This window comes from Ricinus communis, chromosome 8, assembly GCF_019578655.1.
Source record: "Ricinus communis isolate WT05 ecotype wild-type chromosome 8, ASM1957865v1, whole genome shotgun sequence".
NCBI classification, from domain to species: Eukaryota; Viridiplantae; Streptophyta; class Magnoliopsida; order Malpighiales; family Euphorbiaceae; genus Ricinus; species Ricinus communis.
The window spans coordinates 16,949,157-16,973,614 of record NC_063263.1 but is presented as its reverse complement, the minus strand read 5'-3'; the positions used below and the strand labels follow the sequence as shown (position 1 = coordinate 16,973,614).

Below are 24,458 nucleotides of genomic sequence, written 5' to 3'. Positions count from 1 at the left end.
TGTTATTCTTTATAAATTCTGCAGCTCTAACACCATTAATTGAAAATCATAGCTCCAGTGTTTATATGAGTATTTTCTTATTGCTAGAGTATTGACCTCTTATTCTTTTGCATTCAAATAAGTTTAAGGCATTATTAGGCCTATGCCATGTATTGTACTTGGATTCTTATTGATAGGTTAATGTATTAATACCACTCTTTTAACTTGACTGGGCATATGTACTGTAAGTCCAAATCCAAGGAAAGATAGTAGAATAAATTACCTTGCAAAAAGATCATAAATATTCTTGAATAATCCCAACCATTAGACAATCCACATAAAATAATTCTAACTTTTAGAACCATTAGAAAATAATATCTGTCCACTTTTGGGTGGTATTCATTCCAATCCTATTTTTTAAATTTAAAGATTTCGTTTTATGATTAAATATAAAGTCAGTAATTAAATAGAAACAAAATAAGTAGTTAAATGATTAAATAGAATAATTTAATTTTTACAAATGAAAGTAGGAGAATTCAAACTCCATTCTAATTCAAATTAAGATATGTATTTACTAGACTAAGCTTAATGGATGCAATTTGAATTGTTTAGTCTTTGATTTAAATACAATATAATTTTTAAATGAATTTAAATTATTATTAAATATGTGTATAAAATTTATAATTTATTTTATTTGGTTGAAAATCTATATAATTTATTTATAAATCTAAAATTTATATGTTTTGAATGAAATGAAAGACAATTTAAAATTATATATAATTAAATTTGTATGAAATTAGTTGTAAATAAATTAAATTCTAACAAAATAGATAAATTTTTTTAATAAATTCTACATTAGTACATCAAGATATTCTATTACATCAATATATTTATTTCAATTTTATTATTTTTTTAAATCAAATAAATATTTTGATTTCTCGTCTTTCAAGATTCTTAAATTTATTTTTCTAATTTAAAAATCTTCTTGCGCACACCCGAGAAAATCCCCCGGTATCCCGCTCTCCCTTTACCAGCATCGGTATTCAATGAAATTGGGTGCAGCAAATCTTGATTGCCTGCTGTCAGATACGATGACCGGTTGACGGCAGAAACAACTTTCCTTTGTTTCGTTTCTTTTATCAAGTGGCCTCCTTTTCTTACTCCTTTGTTTTTCCATTCACATGCGATGTGCGGAAGGACACTTTCCACGTGACTCAGACCCGCACCATCAACCAGTACGCGGCTAAGAAAGTGTTAGAATCTTAGGCTGAAACTTTTAGAAAATCTACTATCATTTTTATTTTATTTTTTTTTAAATTTAATAAATTTTAATCTCATATTTCCTATTAATAAAATATTTTGATATTATAATCATTTTATAAGTAGGACACCAAATTTGTACACACTGAAAATGAAGGCATAATAAAACCATTTTCAAGTAATAAAGTTATAGGGTAACGACAAAAAGCAATGATTGGTTAAATAAATTATTATGAAATGAATAGTTATTATAATATTATTTATATAATTAATTATCAGACTAATTATTTAATGAAGTTATTTATTATCCCATATTTAATGATGCGAGAATGAACATAGGCACCGTTGCCCTAGGTTAATCATAGTGGAAGTGTCCACATGATAGACCAGACATTGCTAAATACCAAGTGATTGACTAGATCTAGCTATTTCAGAATATATATATATATATATATATTTTTGAAACCAACGAATACTGCAATAATATTGCACTAAATTAAGTAATTGTACAAACAATCTTCTAATAACTAATATACTTAATAAAATAAATATATTAAACTTTTTAAGTTATAATAATAAAAAATTTAAACAGTTATTGTATAGATTAAATAGGTTTAAAAATTAACAAGTTATTATAAGCAAATGAATTAATATTCTAATTAACTGTTTAATTTCAATTCAAAAATAAGTATATATTTTGAAAGCATCATTAGTACCTTTTTACATCAATAATAATATAACTATCTTAACTTACTTATATTTCAGTTTCTTTTTGTAAGTATTTTTTCTAATTATAAAGAATTATAATCAAAATTTATTATTTACTGAATAATAAAAAAATATTAATTACCCAATATGAAATGGAACTGATTTCTTCGAAATTTAATAATTAATAAAAATATTATAAATATACTACATAGTATATAATATATTGTATATATTTGGGGGAAGAGGAATTTGTAGCTCTGTCATTGTTTCTGTCTTCCTGCTTCCTGCTTCCTGCTTCCCTATACACCTTCATGTCTCTCTAGTCTTTTCTCTTTCTAGACCCAATTAATTATGGGTCTCTCAGAAGATAAAACGACAGTTCAAGAAAGAAAATAGCAGAATATTACTGTGAAAATTCGGTTTTAGCTGGGGAAGTATATAAGGCCTAATGACAATTTAGTTGGCCACTTATTTAATTTTAAATGTTTAATTTGTTTACTGTTTGAACTGGCCCCAGGCCAACTGTTCAAGTTGAGAGTCAAGTTTGGTCCTATAAGAATTATTACCAGCTTTTACTTTTATGATTATGCGTCAGGTGATGAACTGAAACTATTTGATTATGACTCATTTTTTTTTAATTTTTTTTTAAAAAAATAATGATTTAACTTGGAACTTTAATTTAATTAGAAGAGAATAATTATAAAATATTTTATTTGTAACTTGGAATGGAAAACCAAATCTTCAGAATTCAATGGTATCTATCTATGCCAGACGGTCACTGTATGTAGACCTTCTTTTTTGACTTTCAAATAATGGTATAGAAAATTAAAGTGGCACTACTTGATGAATAAAGACAAAATGGATTGGGCTGAACTAGGCATCCTCCAAAACCCTGCAGCGAAAATGCTTTGCTACTAGTGCATAATCAATCTGCATTTGATACGTCTATTCCTTTTAAAAATGATGTAGCAAGTCCTTGTTGGCAACTAAGCTTTAGAAGAGCGTCCACACCATCAACTTTGCACTATATAAGACCTCCTTCCTCAAAAAAGATTGCCCAAGAGAAGCTAAGTTCTGCAATTATGGAGGGCTCTCTCTCTACTGACCCTGAAGTGCCAAACTCTGGTAGTGCTGCCAAACAACGAGGCAAATGGATCACCTTCCCTTTTGTCACTGGTATATATATATGTCTTCCCTCTTTTTTGACATTTGTTTTTTCCTTTGGTGTGTATATATTTTTTGCACTTAAACATATGGGTTCTTAACTTTCTCTTTGTGCAGGGACTATGGTTGGCTTGACACTTGCTGGAGTAGGATACCTATCCAACATTATTGTTTATCTTATTGAAGAATTTCACTTCGAGAGCATCAATGCTGCTCAGGTTTCAAATGTGGTTACTGGAGGCAACAATGTATTTCCTATTGTTGGAGCTATACTAGCTGATTCTTTCTTGGGAAACTTCTCCGTTGTCGCTATATCTTCTTGTGTCTCTTTTCTGGTATTAGTCTTACCGCTTCTTAATTATTTCTAATCTCTACAAAATAATGGATATGATTGACATAAACATATATTCATTCTTATTTAAACATGCAGGGACTGGTTCTTTTGGTCTTAACTGCACTACTTCACTCACTGAGGCCTGCACCTTGTGAGACAGGGTCAAGTTTATGCCAGGCCCCATCAGGCATCCAATATGCAGTACTATATGGATCCTTGCTTCTGACATCTGTCGGCTTTGGAGGATCTCGATATACTTTAGCAACAATGGGAGCAAACCAATTCAATAAACCTGAGCATCAGAATACTTTCTTCAACTGGTTTTTCTTCACTCTGTATTCTTCTTCTGTTATTGGTGCAACAGCTATCGTCATCATAGAGGAAGATGTTAGTTGGGCGCTAGGATTTGGCATATGTCTTGCTGCAAATTTCATCGGACTAGTCATTTTTCTGCTTGGAAATCCATATTATCGACATGATAAGCCGGAAGGAAGTCCATTTACAGGCTTAGCTCGTGTAGCGGTTGCTACTATTAAAAAGAGGAACGTCCTGTTATCATCCAGGAGCGAGGACTATTACCATGAGAAGGATGCAAAGGGAAAAGAGGCAGCTGCTTCAGTGCTGACAAAGAGCTTCAGGTTTGAACCTGGAATTCATTTTCATATTTCTTTTACTGGTTTTTTCTGTTACAATAATTACTTTACTTTACACACAATTTTCTTTCAACATCACATGTGATATCACCTTGTTATATTAATAGATGAACAAAAAAAGAAAAGAGAAGAATCAGGCTAGCTTAACATACAACTATTTGCACTGTACATAAATGGAAAAGGTATATAAAAATATTTATATGTTAAATTCAGATAAAAAATGCAATAAACATAAGATAAAAAAGGTTGATATCTGTTCCTTCTTTTTTCTTTTTTCTTTTTTACTGCCATGAAAGGAAATGGTAGACATTATGATTCACTAAATTAATAACAATACAATTAAATAATTAATCTTCTGTGGATCACATTATCGCTTTAATTATTTTTATGTGTTTTCTTATCATTAAAAGTAATGACTCGCACTGTTTTACCAAATATTTTTAGAAAAACAAATATAGCACTGTGTCCTTTCTTGTTTGGAAATATTGTGGGCCCAATGATGTTGATGAAAGAGCCAGTAACGAGATATCCCCAGTCCTGAATTGAAGTGGTAGCTCCACTTTATGCAACATGTTCATACTATTACTCCCCATAATTGATTCTGTAGGGAAAAACATCTATGGTGGAGATCAGTCAAGAGTCTCCACTCAAGAACATCAGTTTCAAGTTGTTATAAAAATTTATTAAGATTTGGTCAAATTCTGTACAACGGACTCTTGATGATAAACCCAGTCCCTGCGGACCAAGAGACATGAAAATGAGTCTCGTTTACATGTGTTTTGGTCATCGGGGTCGAACCAAGCTATATTTTTGGGCCTAAATACCGGTTCTGAAGACAAGTTTGTATTCAAACATACTTCTTGACAATATTCCCACAATAATTATCGTTTGATTATCATCTAATTAAATACTAATAAAGCAGGTTCTTCAACCGAGCAGCAATGAAAACTGAAGGTGACATCAAACCAGATGGATCCATTGCAAAACCATGGAGAATCTGCTCAGTACAGCAAGTAGAAGATTTCAAGTCACTAGTCAGAATTTTCCCAATATGGTCATCCAATATACTTGTAGCCATTCCAATAGCAGTCCAGGCAAGCTTGACTGTACTGCAGGCTCTAGCCATGGACCGTCACCTTGGAAAACATTTCAAAATCCCAGCTGGCTCTATTTCAGTCCTAGTACTGATCACTAATTCCATTTCTGTCCCCCTCATTGATCGGATTTTCTCTCCCTTCTGGCGGATGATAACTCGCAAATTTCCAACCCCATTCCAAATAGTAGGAGTAGGCCATGTGCTTAATGTGCTAAGCATGGTGGTTTCAGCTTTGGTAGAGTCAAGGAGGCTGTCTCTTGCTCATTACCACCAGGACAGCCAGATGCTGGTTTTGTGGCTATTTCCGCAACTAGTTTTGGTTGGAATTGGAGAAGCATTTCATTTTCCTGGGCAAGTTGCTTTATATTACAAAGAATTTCCAGTCTCACTGCGTAGCACGGGAACTGCTACAATTACTTTTATTGTTGGGATATCTTTCTATTTAAGCACAGCTTTGATTGCGCTGGTTCGAAGTGTTACAGATTGGTTACCGGATAATATAGACAATGGGAGGATTGATAATGTGTACTGGGTGATGGTAGGGTTAGGGATTCTCAACTTTGCATACTACATAGCTTGTGCCAAGTTGTATAACTATCAGAATGCTGAAAACGCTGCTAAGGAGAGTTCTTCAGTTTCTGATATGATAAGTGAATAAGACGATGGAGGAGAAAGCAAGAAAACGAATCTTGCTATATGTACAGACTTCTTTTTGCTTTTGCAATCTGGGCTAGAAACTTGTAATTTCTTGTAATCCTTAGTTTCATTTACACCGAAAGAAACAAGAAGCTGTTCAGAATTATTTGGCTATAATTTTTGCATCAATGTCGAAGTGCTTGTTACAATATAAAATTTTTTGGAGAGTAGAAAGGTTTCTGCGATAAATGGCTAAAATTTATCTTTTTATAGAAGTTTGAAAGTTGAGTTATAAAGGAGAGAAGAGATCTTAAATAACTGATTGGTAACATAAACTAGAATATTTACAACCAAAAACAGATGCTTTACAACTTTTCCTTGGAACACAGGATAACTTTAAAATTAGAGAATACATATATGCTTCATGGTTCATTATTTGGTGTAATATGACATTACACTAGTGTCATAAAAATTCCATCTTCTTTTTTTTTTCTTATGTACATATTTAAATTTAATTTAGAGCGTGTCGGACAAGATTTGTGTGGGTGGTAAAATATTTCTTTAAAAGTTTTAATATAATTACATAATAAAATTCGAAATTGAGACCATAATTAAGTTAAAAGATAATTTTTTTATCTCTAATAAAATATAGAATAATATTTTCTTAAAAATTTATACAATGGATGAAATAAAATACTAGTGTTATTGAAATTCTCACTTGTATTGTATGTAAATGTTGCGATTAAATTTAACAAATTTAATGACTTAGAATATTCATGACACTAGTGTCATGTGACACTTAATTAATTGTCATGCCCTATATGTATATATCATAGTGAATATGCATATATAACCTAAATATTTTGTACTTCAAATTAGATAATTCACATACTTTAATTATCTAATATTAATAACATATTAATTTGATTTATATAAATAGACATATATAGAATATGTAAATACTTTATATTAGCTCTAAACTTATAAAATGCTAATAGTTAAAAAAGCTTACTTGCTACAATTGGAGAAGTCTCGAGTTTCCGTATGAAATTTTTTCACTTTAAACACTAAGCCACATTATTCATTTATTGATAGTCTGATAATGCAAGACAAATATATAAATATTTTTTTTATGGATTTTCTTGATTTGTTTACGAGATGGCAGATAACCTTTACTGCTTGACTTGTCTTACTGAAGTAGATGGAAGCTAGTCCTTATTGGTAACTAAGCATTTGGACGAGCAAATGAACCATTAAGACCTCCTTCCTCGGAAACATTACACACCAAAGTTTTGAAATTATGGATGGATCATTCTCTACTGACCCAGAAGCAAATGTGTCAAGCTCTAGTGCCGAACAAAGAGGCAAACTGGATCACCTTCCCTTTTGTTACAGGTATATATCTCCACTGTTTCTTAATAATTTGTCTCTCTTGGGTAGTGATGCTCTATCTTCTGCACTAAAACACGGGGTTCTTTTCTTTCCCTTTATATATGCAGGGACCATGGTGGGCTTGACACTTCCTTTTGTAGGATATCTGTCCAACATTATTGTTTATCTTATTGAAGAATTCAATTTCGAGAGAATTAATGCTGCTCAGCTTTCCAATGTGGTCATCGGTGGCAACAATATATTTCCTCTTGTTGGAGCTATAGTTGCCGACTTGTCACTATATCTTCCTGTATCTCTTTTATGGTAATAAAGTTTTAACACTTCTTTTTATTAGTTCTAACCTCTACACAAGTATATACATAGTAACAGAGGAATATATGTTAGGTAAATGCCTATTCTTTATCTGTGAATTAGTAGTTCAGTGGTTCAGTGCATGCCTTTCTGCTAAGATAGGTAGTAAGGCCGGATTTCAATCTTGCAGGCCTAAATATTTTTCTAAGAGTCTAATTATCCTTAACTTGAACGTGCAGGGGCTGCTGCTTTTGGTCTTAACTGCACTATTTCACTCTTTGAGGCCTACACCTTGTGAAATAGGATCAACTCTATGCCAGACCCCGTCAAGATTCCAATATGCAGTACTATATTGATCCTTGCTTATGGCATCTGTCGGCTTTGGAGATCTCGATATACAACAATGGGAACAAACCAATTCAATAAACCTGAGCATCAGAATACTTTCTTCAACTGGTTTTTCTTCACTCTGTATTCTTCTTCTGTTATTGGTGCTACAGCCATCGTCTTCATAGAAGATGTTAGTTGGGCACTCGGATTTGGCCTATGCCTTGCTGCAAATTTCATTTGTCTAGTCATTTCTCTGCATGGGAATCGATTATATCGGCATGATAAGCCAGAAGGAAGCCCATTCACAGGCTTAGCTCGTGTAGTTGTTGCTACTATTAACAAGAGGAAGGTCCTATTATCAACTAGGAGGGAGGAATATTACTATGAGAAAGATGCAAAGGGAAAGGGGGTAGCTGCTTCAGTACTGACGAAGAGCTTCAAGTATGAACCTGGAATTCATTTTCAAGTTTTACAGTTCTTTTACGTTTTTTTTTTTTTTTTTTTGACAGATACAGTTCTTTTATGTCAAACACAACAGTGATATAAGAAGTTAAATCTGACATGTACCACTTCATTATAATATCAATAGATGGATAAACTAGTAAAGACTCTTTAGTCCTTCGGACTATTACACCCACTTGATTTTGTGGGGAAAAAACATTAGTCTTCAATGCCATCGGAAGCAACATTTGACACTGATAACCCAATAATAAAGGAGTACTTTAATCAAGACTCTCCAATCAAGAACAGGGTTCCAAGTTTTAAAGTTAATGTATTAGGATTTGGCCAAATCCTGTTAGGTGGAATGATATTCATGGTGGCACTTTTTGTTATTGCCTTATTGGAATTTGTCATCAGAGTTTCGTCATACATATTTGGCCATATCTGTATTACGTGACTTGGCTCAAATCTTTTTGCCATGATTAACTACAAATGCGTATACTGTACACTCTTTTTAATCCACCTTTCCTTATATTAAATAACAATTAATGTCCGAGGTCTTGTGCTGCGGTTGTCAAAACTGATGACCAAATACTGGCGCAAAATCTTGATGATAGTAGAAAAGATCTTGATGAGAATGGGTTGGTGTTTAGGTCATATTCTTATCCCAGTGAAACTGCTTTCTCGAAAGAGCACTTCTCTTACAGTGTATAGATTAGATAGGAAGAAAGTTTGGTATAGCTTATTCACAGCTGTACAAAAACAGTCGAAACAATGAAAAGCTAATTGAGAAAATTAAAAAGCAAGACTTTCTTAATAATTGTGTTTTGTATTCTTGGATTATGTCAATTATCAGCTCTACTAATGCAGATAACCGACTTAAAGACAAGTTGTACCCGGACATGATTCTTAACAGTAACTCACATTATCACTCGATTATCATCTAATACAATTCTAATAAAGCAGGTTCTTCAACCGAGCAGCAATGCAAACTGAAGGTGACATCAAGCCAGATGGGTCCATTGCAAAACCCTGGAGAATCTGCTCAGTACAGCAAGTAGAAGATTTCAAGACACTAATCAGAACTTTCCCAATATGGTCATCAAATATATTTGTTGCCACTCCAATAGCAGTCCAAGCAAGCTTGACTGTACTCCAAGCTCTAGCCATGGACCTTCACCTTGGACAACATTTCCAAATCCCAGCTGGCTCTATTTCAGTACTAGTACTAATCAATAATTCTATTAGCGTCCCTTTGACTGATCGGATTTTCTGTCCCTTCTGGCAGATGCTACGACAAAAATCTCCAACCCCATTTCAAATAATAGGAGTAGGCCATATGCTTATGTGCTAAGCATGGTTGTTTCAGCTGTGATAGAGTCGAGGAGGCTAAGAATAGCTCATGCTCATCAGCATCAGGATAACCGGGACGGTTCTACTAGGACTATGTTAGCGTTGTGGCTACTTCCGCAACTAGTTTTGGTTGGAATGGGAGAAGCATTTTATTACAAAGAATTTCCAGTCTCACTCCGTAGGACAAGAACTGCTATAATTGCTTTTATTGTTGGGGTATCTTTCTATTTAAGCACAGCTTTGATTCCTCTTGTTCGAAGTGTTACAGATTGGTTACCGGATAATATAGATGATGGAAGGATTGATAATGCGTATTGGGTGATGGTGGGGTTAGGGGTTCTCAACTTTATTTATTATCTGGTTTGTGCCAAGTTGTACCTTCATCAGAATGTTGAAAAGGCTGCTAAGGAAAGTTCATCAGTTTCTAATAGTGAATAAATTGATGCAGGAGAAATCAAGAAAATGGATGTAGTTATACCAGTGATATAAATATTATACTTTTCGTTTTTCTGCACTAATCAAATATGAATTTTCTGGTTAGTTTTTTATTACACAAATATAAAACACTCAAGGTACTTGTCAGTGTAATGAAATAGGAGTGGCGAAGACCTTTCTAAAGAATTAAATACTATAATCAGATGGATGCCCAAGAAATGTTACCATCACTAAACCATGAAAAGAAGCTTTAACCTCCTTATGTTGAGATGAGGCAAGATTATTTTCCAATAAGCAATCCAGAGATTAGCCTCACAAATTCCGAACAGAAAGCACTACAAACAGCATATGCATTCTTAACCTTAGTAATCCTGACACGTTGGAGACTGAAACCAAACATATTCTCTGGCTCTAAGGTTGTAGAAATCTCAAATTTTATCTTATACCATTTGGCTCTAAGATGAACATATTTCTTTTGAATGAGAATTTCACGTAATCAAGAGCATACGCTCATTGCAGCCACCATTGCTGACTCCTTTTTAAGCTGTTTTTCTGTTATCTCTTTACTTTAATGGTAACAGCCTTAATACTGCTGCAGGTGAAGCTGCAAGGAAGCCTTTTTACAAGCTTAGCTCGGATTATCAGTGCAGACATTCGGGAAAGGAAAATTTTTCTTCCATTGACAATGGAAGGTTAACACTATGCACTATAAATTCATTGTATCTGAACATACGGAACTTGGAATCAAGATTTGCTAGTGATTAATGAGACAGGGACTCTGGGGATCTCAAGAGATTTGCCATTATTCGTCTTCGACCAGAAGACTAATTTTTTTTTTCATCAATAGCTACTGTATATCACCTTTATAATAATACATTGAATCAATACAGAATATAACTTAGTTGTGGAGCTTTCACAAATTTACATTTTCATTCAACTTTTGTTATACTTGTGCATCTTTTTGTTTCACTTTTTTTCTTTTCTTTTCTCCTGTCAAATGTTTAGGAACAGTGAACATTCTGTTTATATCCACGTAAAAAATAGATTGTTCTCTAAGTCACTATTTCATCAATGAAGCAAAAACTAAATCTCGACTTTTCACTTTGTGATCTTTTCAAAACAAAAAGTATTCTGTGTAGAACCATATCCAACTCCAACTCCAACTCCAACTACATTAATGCATTGCTGCTACTAACCTGGTTTGTATTTGGGATAAAACGTCTAACCCTAACGTCTTTCCCATTAGTGCTGAGTTTCACTATGTCCTTGTCCCCTAGGATTTCTGCCATTACTGAGACAGAGTTAACAACAACACGAGCAAATAGGGGCTCTGGATCAACTCTCATATGGACAGCTTCTACACAAGTCCCAAATGTCCTGTATCAATAACAAAAATCAAACAGCAGGAGAGCAATTAAACATTCTTCCCACATGTTCAACAAAGAAAAGTCTCAGGATTGAGGTATACCTCTCTATTAGGTCTCTAAGTTCTTCTTTTGAGATAGGATGGCCCTTGGAGAAGGTAATAAACAAGGTTCTGTCAGTAATATTAGAAACATCAGATAAATCAAGAGTAGCATTATTTTCTTCTCCGGCAACCATCTTTGAATGGTACTCATTCTCATGATCCCTGTGGGGAAAGTAATCTACTTGAGCCTCTTTTGCATGCCACACTATAGGTTGAACTTGATCAACCCCATTAGCCTCCATAGATTGAACTTGAAAACCATTGGCCATTACAGGTTGAATTTGAAACCCAGGTGGAATTTGAAACCAATCAGCCAATGCAGGTGTAATATGAAAACCATTAACCAGATTTCTTGGTTCTATATCAAAAAATATTCTATCACAGACATCCTTCACGAATCTTTCCATTGTTATTATACCATTTGTTCTATCTGCGTACAGTTCTCCAAGAGAGAAATCTTGGGTAACAAGTATACACATCACTGGTAATGTAATATATGCGTCAATATGGAAAGAACTTGTAGTAATATAGCAACCTAGGTATAAACAATCTAAGCAAGTTACTGCCTCCATGGCTAAACAATTAAGCTCTGCTCTAGACAAAAGTAACACCTTGTTGATAAAGTCTTTATAACCTTTTTTTTCAAGCCAATACCAAAAGGCGACAATTTTCTTCGACAAGTTAGGATCCAACCCTAGATCAATCACCAATATAGCATAAACTTGACGATCAATATTGTGAAAAGAAGTAAGTAGCTCTAAGCTAACAGAAGAAACCATTGAAGAGTTTGAGGGTTTTAGAAGGGTTCAGGGTTTGAGAATTAGGTTTCTTGGAGATTAGGATACAAAATTGCATGCAAGATTTTTGTAGCTTTGATTGAAAAGGCGCGAAAGAGAACAAGATTTAAGAATGGAGATTGAAGAATGTGAAATTAAAGGGAATATATGTGAACCGAGTGATCCAAAGGGCTGACTAAATAATTGCAGTTTTCCCCCTTGTTTTGGAGAATTAATTAGGTTGAGTCTAACATATGTTACGGAATTCTTTTAAACCCTAATGAAACTAGATAGGGAAAATTATAGCATTCCAAATTAAATTAGACTCCAGAATCTCTTAAATTGTTTGAGTTTAGGTAGAATAGGAAAACTTTTGAAATCCCTAAATGATTAAAATATATATTACTTTCTGCATACAGTTCCCCAAAAGAGAATATCACTTAAATAATAATACATAACATTTATATTTTTCAATCGCCTTCCAATTGATTTGAGATTTACTCGCATCGTTTACATTTAAGTGTGTTCATAATTAACATTTCTAAATTTTAAGTTGTCTTCTGAAAATTTCATATATTTTAATTATGCTACTTAAAAGTCGCTAATGCCTAATTTGATTGGGTTTGGTGTACAGTAGGCATATTATTTCCCATTAAGAGTACTGCGCTAAAATAGCCAGAATAATTATAAGACGCCCTTTTTTTAAATCATTATGAGTGGTGGAAACAAACCCATGCAAATGATAATCCTAATGATCAACATCCAGTGGAATCTACAATTCTTACATCCACAAGCTTCTTCTAACCTGCAAGGTTCAGGAATCAGGACTTGGGCCATCCAGACTTTCTGAGATGAAGCCTGAAATTTGATTTTGCTGCAACAAGAATCCTAACATCAATATCGCTGGTCCAGCACCATCACTGTTTCACTTACTATACCACACACATATTTTCAGCAGTAGGCCAGTAGCATAGCGCACTATAACATTCATACCACCATCCAATATGTCCATGATAACCATTTGATACTGTTTGCATCAACTACATTTACAACTAGAGCCAAACTACAACTACTATTTGCAAAATGGTAATAGTTTCTCTAGAATCTCGACAAGCACTTCTCAAGTATACATCATCATCTGGAGGTCAAAAAAAAATTGCATCCGTTGTAGATGTACACTTAGTTTACCATACTGGATAACCGGAATAAGTAAGAAAGAACAGAAGAAATTTGGTGGTGTTTGTCTAAGATATAACAGTGACAAGAAAAGAGCATTTTGATTGAATCTTATTATCTGTCTGGTCAATGGGTCCGTAGCATTAGTAGTGAAAAGAATGATTAGCTGAAATATTTTCTCGATTGCGAGAGATCAGGGCTATTCGTGTCAGTATACATTGTACATTCCAATGGTAAGATCCCTTGACTGTTTGCTGAAAACCTGTCTCCTCAACTGGAAGTGGAAGATGGGTTGGTGGTGTTAGTAAATTTTGTGCAGTCATATGGTCCTATTCCCTGGTTGTTTTTCCGCCTTACCTGAAAACCACATAAATCTTGGTCAGGTGAAACATGGGCCAAGGAATCTGTCATTCTTCATAACATTTGTAGGGAAGAAGTTTTCCTTATTTGCTAAGCATAGGAAAGAACTGGTGGACAAGCCCTTTGCCATTCTATTCCTTACCAAAGATAACCCTATATTATGCTAAGTGCAGACTTACATGAGTAGGACAATCTACTTTCGAACTGAGAAACTGAGGAGTAAAAATGCATATACTTCTATATTGGAAACAAAACTGCATAAGCCAAAATAGCATGCACTAGCTTATAAAAAGTGACTGTCTCGGATATAGGACCTTACCGGGGACCAAGGACTAGGTTCAGGTAGAGACTTGTCTGGAGGTGAATTTTGTACAGCACCACCTTTTCTGGCTAAAATTTCCTGCAGAAAACTTTGCATTAGACCACTGTATCTTTTTCTTCTAAAATTAGTCTACTAGCATAAAAGTTGAAATACCTCTCCAGCAGCTTCAAAAGCAGCTAACCATTCATCTGAAAAAGGAACAGCATTTGATGGAGGCTTCATAGCAAGGGCATCTTGCTTCTTATCAGCCAATGAACTCTCATCTAAGGATTGCTCTAGTGCATCTTCCATAAGTGTTTCTTTTGAGTTAGCAAATCCAGCAAGTTCATTTTCCGTGCTTTCACACATCTCTGGACTCTGAGGAATTTCAGATCTACTTCCACCAATTGCACTGACATCTTGGAAGGATATGCTTTTGTCACTTACGAGGTCATCAAACACCTGATGCTGATTCACCTGTTCAGCTTCATGAGAACAAACATTTCTCAGCTTATCGTGCTCTGCAGTCTCTTCTTTCACATCATGTATGCCAGTGGAGCAATTACTATGCAGTATGTCAGTTCCCCTGTAACTATAACAAGCATCATTCTCTGGCTGTGAATCAGAGAAGGGAATTAAATTCTTCTCAAATTGTTTATCTATTGCACCTTCGCTCTCACTCTCATTGGCCATGGTAGAAGCAACCTTAACTTGCATGATGGGGCTAATTTGGTTCGTGAAATGGGGATTTTCAAGTTTGCTCCCACACAAATCTCCTCTGTTTGGATAAATATTATTCACCTCAACATTGTCAGTGATGGCCGCTCCAATCATATCACTTTTGTTCATCCTTTCCAATGCTAAAGTGTTAGCTTCACCACAGAGCTTAACATCATGGCTGAATTTCTCAGCCGCTTGCTCACGGTCTGCAAAAGCTACTAGAGCATTTTCCTCATGTAGGTACTCTACCTTTCCAGTTTCATCAAAACCACACTCTTGAGTAACAGCAGGAATAGAAGAAAGAACATCAGGGCTTCCTAATTCATCTCCACAATCATTGGTTCTTAATTCAACAGGCTTCAGATTCTGAAGGACATTTTGCTCCTGGGAATCTTCAGAACATTTTCCACGCACTAAACAGCCATTAGAAAGTGGTCCACGATTATCCTGAAAAACTTGTTCTGTTACAAAACAGGGATTTGGAAGTTCAGCTTGTTCTGCTGATTTTTCACTTGGATCGCCAATAAGCATCAGGTCTGAATTTTCCAATGTTGAAGTGTTCATTGCACTCTTGCCACTTCCAACCAACAGATTACCCTCTACAGACAACACTTGTGCATCTCCTGCATGTAATTCCTTATTCAAGTAATCAATTACAGTAGTGCCATCTTTTGTGGGCTCCACATTTGGACAGTGAGATGAGCAATAAGAAGTAGCTCCACCTTCTTTGACTTCCAGAAGAACATCTGCAGTGCTTGAACTACTGTATTTGTTAAGCTCTTCAGAGGGTCTGCTCTCCTCTAACAAAGTACCATTGAGCCTCTGGCTCTCCACAATAGAAATTGGATCAAATATACAGGTGTCAGGCTCCATCGGCTCAGCTTGTTGCACTTTCTGACTCTCGGGTTCATGCATACCACCTAAATGACCTGAATAGGCGTTGAGATTATTCATAGAGGGTTTGTATTGCCTGTCTTCAACATGTTGGTCGAAATCTATATTATTTATCTCAGACAGACCTTCAACTTCCACTGGGAGGTTAACAGGGGATGTAAAATGAGAAAGGTCTAAACCAGCACCAGTAAAGTTTCTACTTTTGGGGCAAACGTTAACAGCACTTCTGTCACCACCTGCTTCCAGTTGTTCAGATGGACCACTTCGTAAGGAAAACTTAATATCATAACTCTGCAGTCCTACTTTCTCAATGCATGACATCTCAATTTTACATGGTTCAGTGTGATCTACAGATTGTTGATGAACATCATCACAAATGTTGTGCAGCTGCTGCTTATGATTTACTGTATCATAACTTTTGGGGTTATATTGCAGCTGCAATGCCACCTTCTGCCTATTATTCAATCCCAAGTTGGATTTGATCTTTCCACTAGAGGCAGCAGCAGTAGATGCCACAGAGTGTACTGTACTCGAGTATACAGGTATATTCCCCGATGGTCGTGGGGGCCTTTGCTGAACAGGATTTAAGGCACCAGCTTTGCTAAAATTAGGAATATTAGAGTTGGCAAGATTGCAGGCTTGAGTGCTTCTCTCTAACAAGCTATGTGAATCAGAAAGTTTTGACTGCGCAGCAATTTCCACAAATGAGAAAGTAAGAGGTGAAAAAGGACATCTAATATAAAAGTAATGAAGCACCATAGTTGTTAAAGGCGAAAGGCGCACCAAGGCGATAAGGGCTTTTGGTGCCTGAGGCGCAAGGCACAAGGCGAGGCGCGCGCCTGACAGAAGTGATGTGCAAAAGATAAAATAAAATAAAACTAGGACTGATAACACAACCCATATATAAAATAAAAAACAGTTCAAGAGGCATTTAACAACTAACAAAAAGGCATGTTCAAAAGAGATGATAAAAGTAAAACATAGTCTTATAAATAACTAGAAGTCCTAGAACAGTAGAAATCCTAAAGCATCATCCATTACTAATTTATTATAAGTCTATAATTATGGTCTTGGTCCTACTCCTACACTTCTAGGCAATTCTTCTCTTCTTTTTCTTGATCAATGTCTTTTTGCCCTAATCTTCTTTCTTCCATGTTTTTAAAATTTTTTTGGAGACAATTAGGTGTGGGTAAGCGTACATATTCAATATTAGGTCTATGATAAAGGGCTGAGATCATTGTATGTCTTAAAAGAAAAAAAAAACAAATAAAAGTCAACATATTACAAAGGCGCACCTCACCTGTGCCTCAACTTAGGTCTGAGGCGCACAAAGGTGCGCGCCTTAGTGAAGTCGCCTGCCTTTCTTGGCTTGAGGCGCTAAGGCTTGCGCCTCTCACCTCAGGCGCGCCTTTGACAACTATATGAAGCACTAAGAGTATTTCTTTTGAATGCCTCATTCAGTTAGCATACCTGACCAAAGAATCTCAGTGACGGTGATGGCATTCGCAAGCCTGAAGGTTTTGCTGTTTGAGGTTGTGTAGGCTGCATATTTGCACCATTATAACAAGCATTTTGAGAGAAAGAAACTGCAATTTTTCTGGTGTTGCTATCAGGGCCATATGCTGGACGAGTCACTGGAACTACTGAATCTGGCACCGCTTCTAAGCTAACTTTTGTTTGGCTTTGTACATTGGAAGATGAATGTATTTCTGGAACTGAGCTGACCTTTGCCTATTAATGAAACACAATGCATTAGGTCATAAGTAGTTCAATTACTATAACATTTTATCAGCCTGGTAGAGTTCTTAAAATTTCTGATAGGTTAATAAACAGTGGCTGTAGAATTTCCCAGCAAAACTAGACTCACCACATTTCTTTTTGCTTGCAGAGTAGTGGATCTTGTAATCAATTTCCCAACAGAACTAGATTTTGCATCATTTCTGGTCGTTTTTGTATTGTTTGAATTTCCCTTTAATCCAACATTTCTCTGAGCATTACCTGTAACACATTTAATGTATGATCATCTCATGAAACAGCAAATACCTAATCTAGCATCATATGTTAGATAAGCTAAATCTATCTATGGTGCAAATGAAGAATTATATCCTGAAGTTATATTAAGAATATAAAACTCCAAATAATTTGCAATGAAATACGCAAAGGTCACCTGGCTGAGAAATAACATTGTGGTTTTGGCGGCCCCCACTGGTTATGGAACCTCGAGAAGATGTAGAAACAACTGGAGGATCAGACTTCGGAGCCGATAGTTTAGAAACTCTCGAGTCTTTGCTAACCACTTTTGTGGTGTTTATACTAGAAGGCCGTTTCAGAGTTCAAAGAAATTAAGGTCAACTTTTCCACTGAACATATATAATAAGAAACCTAAACTAGCCACAAGAAACTTATGATAAGCATCACACATCTACTTTACAATGAAAGGTATCTAAAAGGATATGACGACGGAGCAGGTGGAAGTGGACAGCCACTACGCTTAGAAGCACTTCTATTAATATCATGGGTTGCAAGAACCTTTCTCTTGGCCTGAAGAGCATATATTCAAAAACATCAACTTACATTCCATTCGCTTTAATTATTTTTTCTTGAAAGTGAAAAAGGAACATATAGCTAAAGCAATAAGTAAAGTGTGTACACAGTAATTGAGAAAGACTAACCACAGAAGCTGAGGCCATTTTATGTCTAGCTGGTGAAGCAAGCTTTGGCAACAAGGCGGCAACTTTTCTACCTTGATTTGGAGTTTTTGAGGGCGACTCCTTGAATAAATTATTGTTAGGTGTATGCATATTAGGTGAATCACCAGATAGTGACTCTCTGCCTTCATGTATAACTGACAACATCTCCCCACTAGATTTACCAAGATTCCCACTAAGCATTGATAATTCTAATGGATCCAAAACACCTGGCCAAAAAATTAAATAAAGATTTACTCTTCTCTTTACAATATCATAATAAAATCTCAAAAACTAATTGAATCGACAAAAAAAAAAGAGTAAAAACCTTCTTCAGTAAAGAAAGCTCTATCCCAAGCTAAGCTTTTACGGAGATTGTAACCTCCACCCTTTTTCTTTCTCTTCATTTGTTGTGGCTCAATGCTGAGTTTAGTGCCTTCTTCTTTGTTGAGATTAACATTCTCTTTATTCATATTACTATTGCTATCTTCACAATTTGAACAGCTGGGTTTGCTTGTATCCTCCTCTGCGAGATTAGCACCAATTACAAAACTGCCTATAATATTATTAACATTTATTTTTCATGAACAATTCTAAAAAAATCAAATGAGAAAAGAATTTAAATAAAAATGGAAGAGCTAACCAGCGATTGGAGAAGGAATTGAGGTAGTAGTAGATCTAGGGATTCGGAGAAGAGGAGAACAAGAGAAGTAAGAGTGGGGACTGTTGGAGATAGAAACGTTGGCGTTTGGGGATTGCTGGATAAGCGAATCGTCTTCGCCAGAGATCTCAATTAGCGACAGATCTGTCTCCATTTTCGTTTCTGTGTTTAATTTGTGATTTGTGGTAGTAATGAGAGTGAGCCAGAGGCGAGAGAGGTTTTTCTTTTTCTTTTTCTTTTTAAATTTGTATTCACAAGCGGGAAGTCTCTAACGTTCACGTGCGAATGGATTTCCTTTTATCTCTTTTTTTTCACGAATTAGAAAAATAAAAGCCCATTTCCTCCTTGTCGGGAAACGGCATTAAAGGCCCATAGTCCAACTCGACCCCAACTTCTTGTATTATTTGCCTCACTGGGAATTTCATTTTTATAATTCTTTTGTAAAAAAAGTCAGTAATATCTGTGTTTTTTTTGTTTTTTATTAAATTTTACAGTTTTTTTTTTGTTTTTTTACTGTTTTAAAATATAAAAAATTCTGCAAAAATATTAGTTTGAAATTTTTATAATAGTAATATTAAATTTTTAATTTACATAATTTAATTTTTTTTCTCGATTCGTTTAGCTTTAGAAAAAAGTTTATATTTGCTTTTAATGTTTGGGTCAAGGAGCTATGTCCCTTAAGGCCAAATAAATTGTAAATTAAGGTTTTAGTTAACTAAGATCATAAATGGTAAAAGTGTATGTTTATATGTGCTGAGGTGTCAATAAATTAGTCCCGCTCTTTCTTTTTGGCCATATAAAATGTAAATTAAGCTTTTAGTTAACTGATATCATAAACTGTAGAAATGTCTGTTTATATGTGCTGAGGTGTCAATAAATTAATCTCAATTTTTCTTTCTTTTTGTCTTTGTTATTTGGTTACTTTTATAGATGCCACTATTCTTTTCTGTGCTATTTTCTTCATTATAAAAAACTATATTATCATACCCAGTTTTTCATTAACAAATAACATTTTACCACCTAATTCACTAATGTGAGTGATAGGCCAATAAAATGACAATTTCATCTCTTAGATCAAATTAACTTGTAATGTGGCAAAATTATCACATGAAATGAAGATCTTTGTCAAAGATGTAATTCTTTATTTATTTCCTAAATTTTTCTTATATTTTTTTACTTAGTTTTTTTTTAATCATGTTTAGCGGCTAAGAAAAGTTGATGAAAGTGAAAATGATTAATGAATCAATCACTTTTGTGTTATAAAAGAAAATAGCTGCTAAAGTATTTGATGAAGGAAGAATGACCCTTCCCTTATTCATGTGTTGTATGAAAATATATATAGCCAGTTTACAAACAAAAATTAACGACTCAACCAAATAACTCTGCTGATTTCCAGCAACTACCCAACAAACACAAGAGAACAGAACTCCAGTAAAACTAGGAGACTTATTCAAAGCTAACAACTTCCAGTATTCTAGTAACAGCTGGAGACTTATTCAAACATATCTAATATTCCCACCCTTAAACTGAATCATCACACATATTCAGTTTACAATTGCGACAACTCCTAACTTCTTTCTCATTCGGACAAAGTCTTCCAGCTTGAGTGGCTTTGTCATGACATCAGCTACTTATTCTTGTGAACTACAATGTTGCAGCTCAACTGTTTCATTCTTTGTAAGTTCCCTTAGAAAATGAAAATGCACATCAATATGTTTACTCCTTCCATGCATTACTGGATTTTTTGACAACTTTATGGTAGAACTATTGTCACTGTAGATAACTGTGGGGCTCATTTGATTTCTTCCCACTGCCTCAAGTACTCTTCTAAGCCACACAGCTTGACAAGAACTTGCAGCTGATGCTATAAATTCTGCTTTCGTTGTTGATAGACTCACCACTGGTTGCTTCTTCGAACTCCATGAGACAGCAGCTTCACTCATCATGAAAACATAGCCTGATGTGCTTTTCCTGTCTTCAACGTCATTAGCATAGTCACAATCTGTATAACTAATCAGATCTTTAATTTCTCCATTCTTTGATAGAACAATCCAAATTCGTAAGTTCTTTTGAGATAGCATATGATTCGCTTTACTGCTTGAAAATGAAGCTCCTTTGGATTTTCCATAAACCGACTAACTTGACTCACACTATACACGATGTCTGGTCTTGTGGCAGTTGCATACATTAAACTGCCGACCATCTGCTTGTAGAGTGTTTTATCAACTCCTTTTCCATCTTCATCCTTGCCTAATTTACCTCCTGGAACTATCGGATTTTGAGCAGAATTTGAATTTCTAATTCCAAATCTCTCTAGAAGATCTATCACGTACTTCTTTTGACACACAAAAATACCATCAGCTTTCTGTGTTGCTTCAAGACCGAGAAAGAATTTCATTTTTCCCATGTCAGTCATAGCAAATTCCGACTGCATCGATTTCTTGAACTCCATCATCAACTCATCATTATTCCCTGTATAAATCAAATCATCCACATACAAACTTACCACCATAATATTGTTCTTCTCCACCTTAGTAAATAAAGTGGGTTCATACTCACATTTTGCAAATCCACGACTCAGAAAATAGCTTTCAATACGACTATACCAAGCCCGAGGGGCCTGTTTTAAACCATATAGAGCACGATTCAGCTTGTAGACTTCTCTTTCTTCCCCCTGTTTCTCGAATCATTGTGGTTGTTTAACAAAAACATCTTCAGTTAATTCCCCATGCAAAAAGGCAGATTTGACATCCAACTGGTAGATGGACCAACCATGATTAGCAGCTACAGCAATAACCAATCGGATAGTTTCCATGCGTGCTACAAGGGCGAACACTTCCTTGTAATCTACTCCATATTCTTGAGTATATCCTCGAACCACCAATCGTGCTTTATGCTTACTGACATCTCCTTTCTTATCACACTTAGTTTTGAAGATCCATTTAACCCCAATCTTCTTTGCACCTCTTGGAAGCTCAGTTAATACCACGTTCCATTTCTTTCTATAGCTTAAATTTCTTCTTTCATGGCTTTTCTCCAAATTGGATTCTTTTCTGCTTCTTCATAGTGGACAAGATCATTTCCACTACTGACAGTATGATGTGACTCAAAACCATCATCAGACAACCCTTCACCTGTTACATAATCTTGCATCCAAGAAGGTTGAGTGTGTTGCCTTCTTTGAAGTTGTTGTTGGGCCACTTCATCTTGTTGTGGAGATTCTACTTCATCGCCTTGTTCTTCTACTTCTTCCATCAGATCATTATCCATTTTAGCATTACTATCATTGTCATTCTAATCCAATGCGGATTGAATTGACCTTGTGAAATCTTCTCCCCAATTCCAGCATCCATCCTCTTCAAATACAACATCCCGACTAATAATTATCTTTTTATCAATGGGATTATAAAGTCGATACGCCTTTGATTCTTCACTAACTCCCAATAAGATGCATGTTACACTACGTTTATCCAATTTAGTTCGAGAATTATTTCCTACATGCACATGAGGCACACATCCAAAGACTTTAAAATACCCAACATAAGGTTTTTTCCCACTCCAAGCTTCCTCTGGTGTTTGGTTCTGCACTGCCAATGTCGGACTTCTATTGAGAACATGGACTGCCCAATTAATAGCTTCTGGCCAAAAACTCTTTGGGATACCTTTTGCGATCATCATGCTTTGAACTATATTCATAATGGTACGATTCTTTCGCTCAACGACGCCATTTTGCTGAGGCAAATACGGAGCAGTAAGCTGCCTTGTTATTCCATTTTCAGCACAAAAATTTGAGAATTCTGATGAAGTGAATTCGCCTCCACGATCTGTTCGAAGACCCTTAATTTGCAGACCCGCCTCACGTTCAGCCTTGGCTTTAAATTCTTTGAAGAACTTAAATGTTTCTGTTTTCTCATGTAGAAAATAAATCCATGTCTTTCGAGTACAATCATCAATGAAAGAAATGAAGTACCTCTTATTGCTGTTGGAAATTGGTTGAATAGGACCACATAAATCAGAATGAATCAATTGTAATGGCAACTCAGCTCTCCAAGCACTCTTCTTAGGGAATGGATCTCGTTGTTGCTTCACATTCAGACATTCCTTGCACACTCTTGATGGTTTTATCAGCTACGGCAGACCCACTACCATCTGTTTCTGCTGCAGGATGTTGAGTCCATTGAAACTCAAATGACCATAGCGGCAATGCCATAATTGACCAACATCTTCAGTTATTGTATTGAAGCAAGTGGTACTAGATGCTAGAGACTTTGCTACAATTTTGAACATGCGATTAGAGGACATTGCAGATTTCATGATAACACCCCTTTCAGGATGATAAACCTTGCAACTGTTATGTTGAATAAGCACAGCTAAGCCCTTCTCTTGGAGCTGCCCAACACTTAGCAAATTATTTTTCAAATCAGGCATATAAAAAACTTCAGTTATTACCTGTATTTGATTGTTAATTTGTAGTCGCACATTTCCTTTTCCCTTCACCACCAAGGTTGCGTTATTGCCTAGCTTCACATTGTCTGCAAATTGCTCATTGATGTCTGCAAAATATTCTTTCCTATTGCACATATGATTGCTGCAACCAGAGTCTAGAAACCAATCATCACTTTGGAGTTGTTCATCTCCAACTCGAGCCATGAGCAGCATTTCTTCAGAAATCTCTGTATGGTTGCTTTTTTTGCTTTGACATTCCCACTTGAAGTGCCCCAGTTTGTGGCAATTGAAGCACTCAATAGTGGATTTGTCGAAGTTTTCCCTTCCTCGTCCTCGACCTCGTCCCCGATAGCTGCTACGACCTCTTCCTCGATTAGAAGATGCTTCATAAGTCACCTTCAAAGCTTGTTCCTCTTCTGGGCTAATCATCCTTTGCTCATGCACTAGCAAACTGCTTTGCAGTTCATCTATAGACAAGTTGCTAGTATATTGTGCCTCCTCAATTGAACAAACCACGTAGTTGAATTTCAGAGTCATAGATCGCAATATCTTTTCCACTACTTCTGTATCACTTTTGTTTTCACCATTAGCCTTCATCTTGTTCACAATCGTAAGTGTATGTGCGAAATAGTCATTTACAGTCTCTCCAGTCTTCATATGGAGTGTCTCAAATTCCTTCCTCAATGCCTGCAATTGAGCTCGTTTAACCCGCATTGAGCCTTGGTACTTCCTTTTTACAGAGTCCCATATGTCATTGGCAGTGTCCTTCTTGAGAATCGTCTCAAGAATGGAACGATCCAAGGCTTGAAAAAGATAATTCTTCGCTTTCAAGTCCTTAAGCTTTTGTTCCTCAATTTGACGCTGCTGCGCCTCAGTTGGTGTTGTTCCAGCAGATGC

General features: G+C 35.5%; 4 protein-coding genes across 4 annotated transcripts; 2 read left to right on the top strand and 2 right to left on the bottom strand.

Annotated features, from left to right (window-relative positions):
- Positions 1-2,820: 2,820 nt before the first annotated feature.
- Positions 2,821-6,007, top strand: LOC8289754 (protein NRT1/ PTR FAMILY 2.6). Its single transcript, XM_002532216.4, has 4 exons — positions 2,821-3,123; positions 3,229-3,446; positions 3,542-4,083; positions 5,021-6,007. Exons 1-4 carry the CDS (start codon positions 3,030-3,032, stop codon positions 5,850-5,852), a joined length of 1,686 nt encoding a protein of 561 aa, XP_002532262.2. The 5' UTR covers positions 2,821-3,029; the 3' UTR covers positions 5,853-6,007.
- A 991-nt stretch (positions 6,008-6,998) lies between these two features.
- LOC8289753 (protein NRT1/ PTR FAMILY 2.7) lies at positions 6,999-10,188 on the top strand. Its single transcript, XM_015727266.3, is given in 8 exon segments — positions 6,999-7,196; positions 7,198-7,225; positions 7,330-7,491; positions 7,494-7,525; positions 7,753-7,897; positions 7,900-8,284; positions 9,251-9,627; positions 9,630-10,188. Coding segments are annotated over 8 exon segments (1,641 nt in total). The 5' UTR covers positions 6,999-7,130; the 3' UTR covers positions 10,076-10,188.
- Positions 10,189-11,241: 1,053 nt separating this feature from the next.
- LOC8289751 lies at positions 11,242-12,019 on the bottom strand. The gene is made up of 2 exons (XM_002532213.3): positions 11,541-12,019; positions 11,242-11,449 (listed from the first exon to the last, which is right to left on the bottom strand). The coding sequence occupies exons 1-2, from the start codon at positions 12,017-12,019 to the stop codon at positions 11,242-11,244; spliced, it is 687 nt and encodes a 228-aa protein (XP_002532259.3).
- A 1,268-nt stretch (positions 12,020-13,287) lies between these two features.
- Positions 13,288-20,235, bottom strand: LOC8289750. Its single transcript, XM_048378599.1, has 10 exons — positions 19,098-20,235; positions 18,783-18,980; positions 18,440-18,684; positions 18,223-18,308; positions 17,935-18,098; positions 17,635-17,765; positions 17,238-17,498; positions 14,328-16,451; positions 14,172-14,252; positions 13,288-13,849 (listed from the first exon to the last, which is right to left on the bottom strand). The coding sequence occupies exons 1-10, from the start codon at positions 19,267-19,269 to the stop codon at positions 13,763-13,765; spliced, it is 3,549 nt and encodes a 1,182-aa protein (XP_048234556.1). The 5' UTR covers positions 19,270-20,235; the 3' UTR covers positions 13,288-13,762.
- Positions 20,236-24,458: the final 4,223 nt, after the last annotated feature.

What these genes read in the sequence shown, in the direction of transcription:
- LOC8289750 (XM_048378599.1), bottom strand. Translation starts at nt 19,269, where the DNA reads ATGGAGACAGATCTGTCGCTAATTGAGATCTCTGGCGAAGACGATTCG. An exon ending in AATTCCTTCTCCAATCGCTG is followed by an intron (nt 18,981 to 19,097) that starts GTTAGCTCTTCC and finishes CTAATCTCGCAG; the next exon opens with AGGAGGATACAAGCAAACCC. An exon ending in CACTGAGATTCTTTGGTCAG is followed by an intron (nt 16,452 to 17,237) that starts GTATGCTAACTG and finishes ATTGCTGCGCAG; the next exon opens with TCAAAACTTTCTGATTCACA.
- LOC8289751 (XM_002532213.3), bottom strand. Translation starts at nt 12,019, where the DNA reads ATGTGTATACTTGTTACCCAAGATTTCTCTCTTGGAGAACTGTACGCA. An exon ending in CTTAGAGACCTAATAGAGAG is followed by an intron (nt 11,450 to 11,540) that starts GTATACCTCAAT and finishes TTATTGATACAG; the next exon opens with GACATTTGGGACTTGTGTAG.
- LOC8289754 (XM_002532216.4), top strand. Translation starts at nt 3,030, where the DNA reads ATGGAGGGCTCTCTCTCTACTGACCCTGAAGTGCCAAACTCTGGTAGT. An exon ending in CACCTTCCCTTTTGTCACTG is followed by an intron (nt 3,124 to 3,228) that starts GTATATATATAT and finishes CTCTTTGTGCAG; the next exon opens with GGACTATGGTTGGCTTGACA. An exon ending in GTGCTGACAAAGAGCTTCAG is followed by an intron (nt 4,084 to 5,020) that starts GTTTGAACCTGG and finishes CTAATAAAGCAG; the next exon opens with GTTCTTCAACCGAGCAGCAA.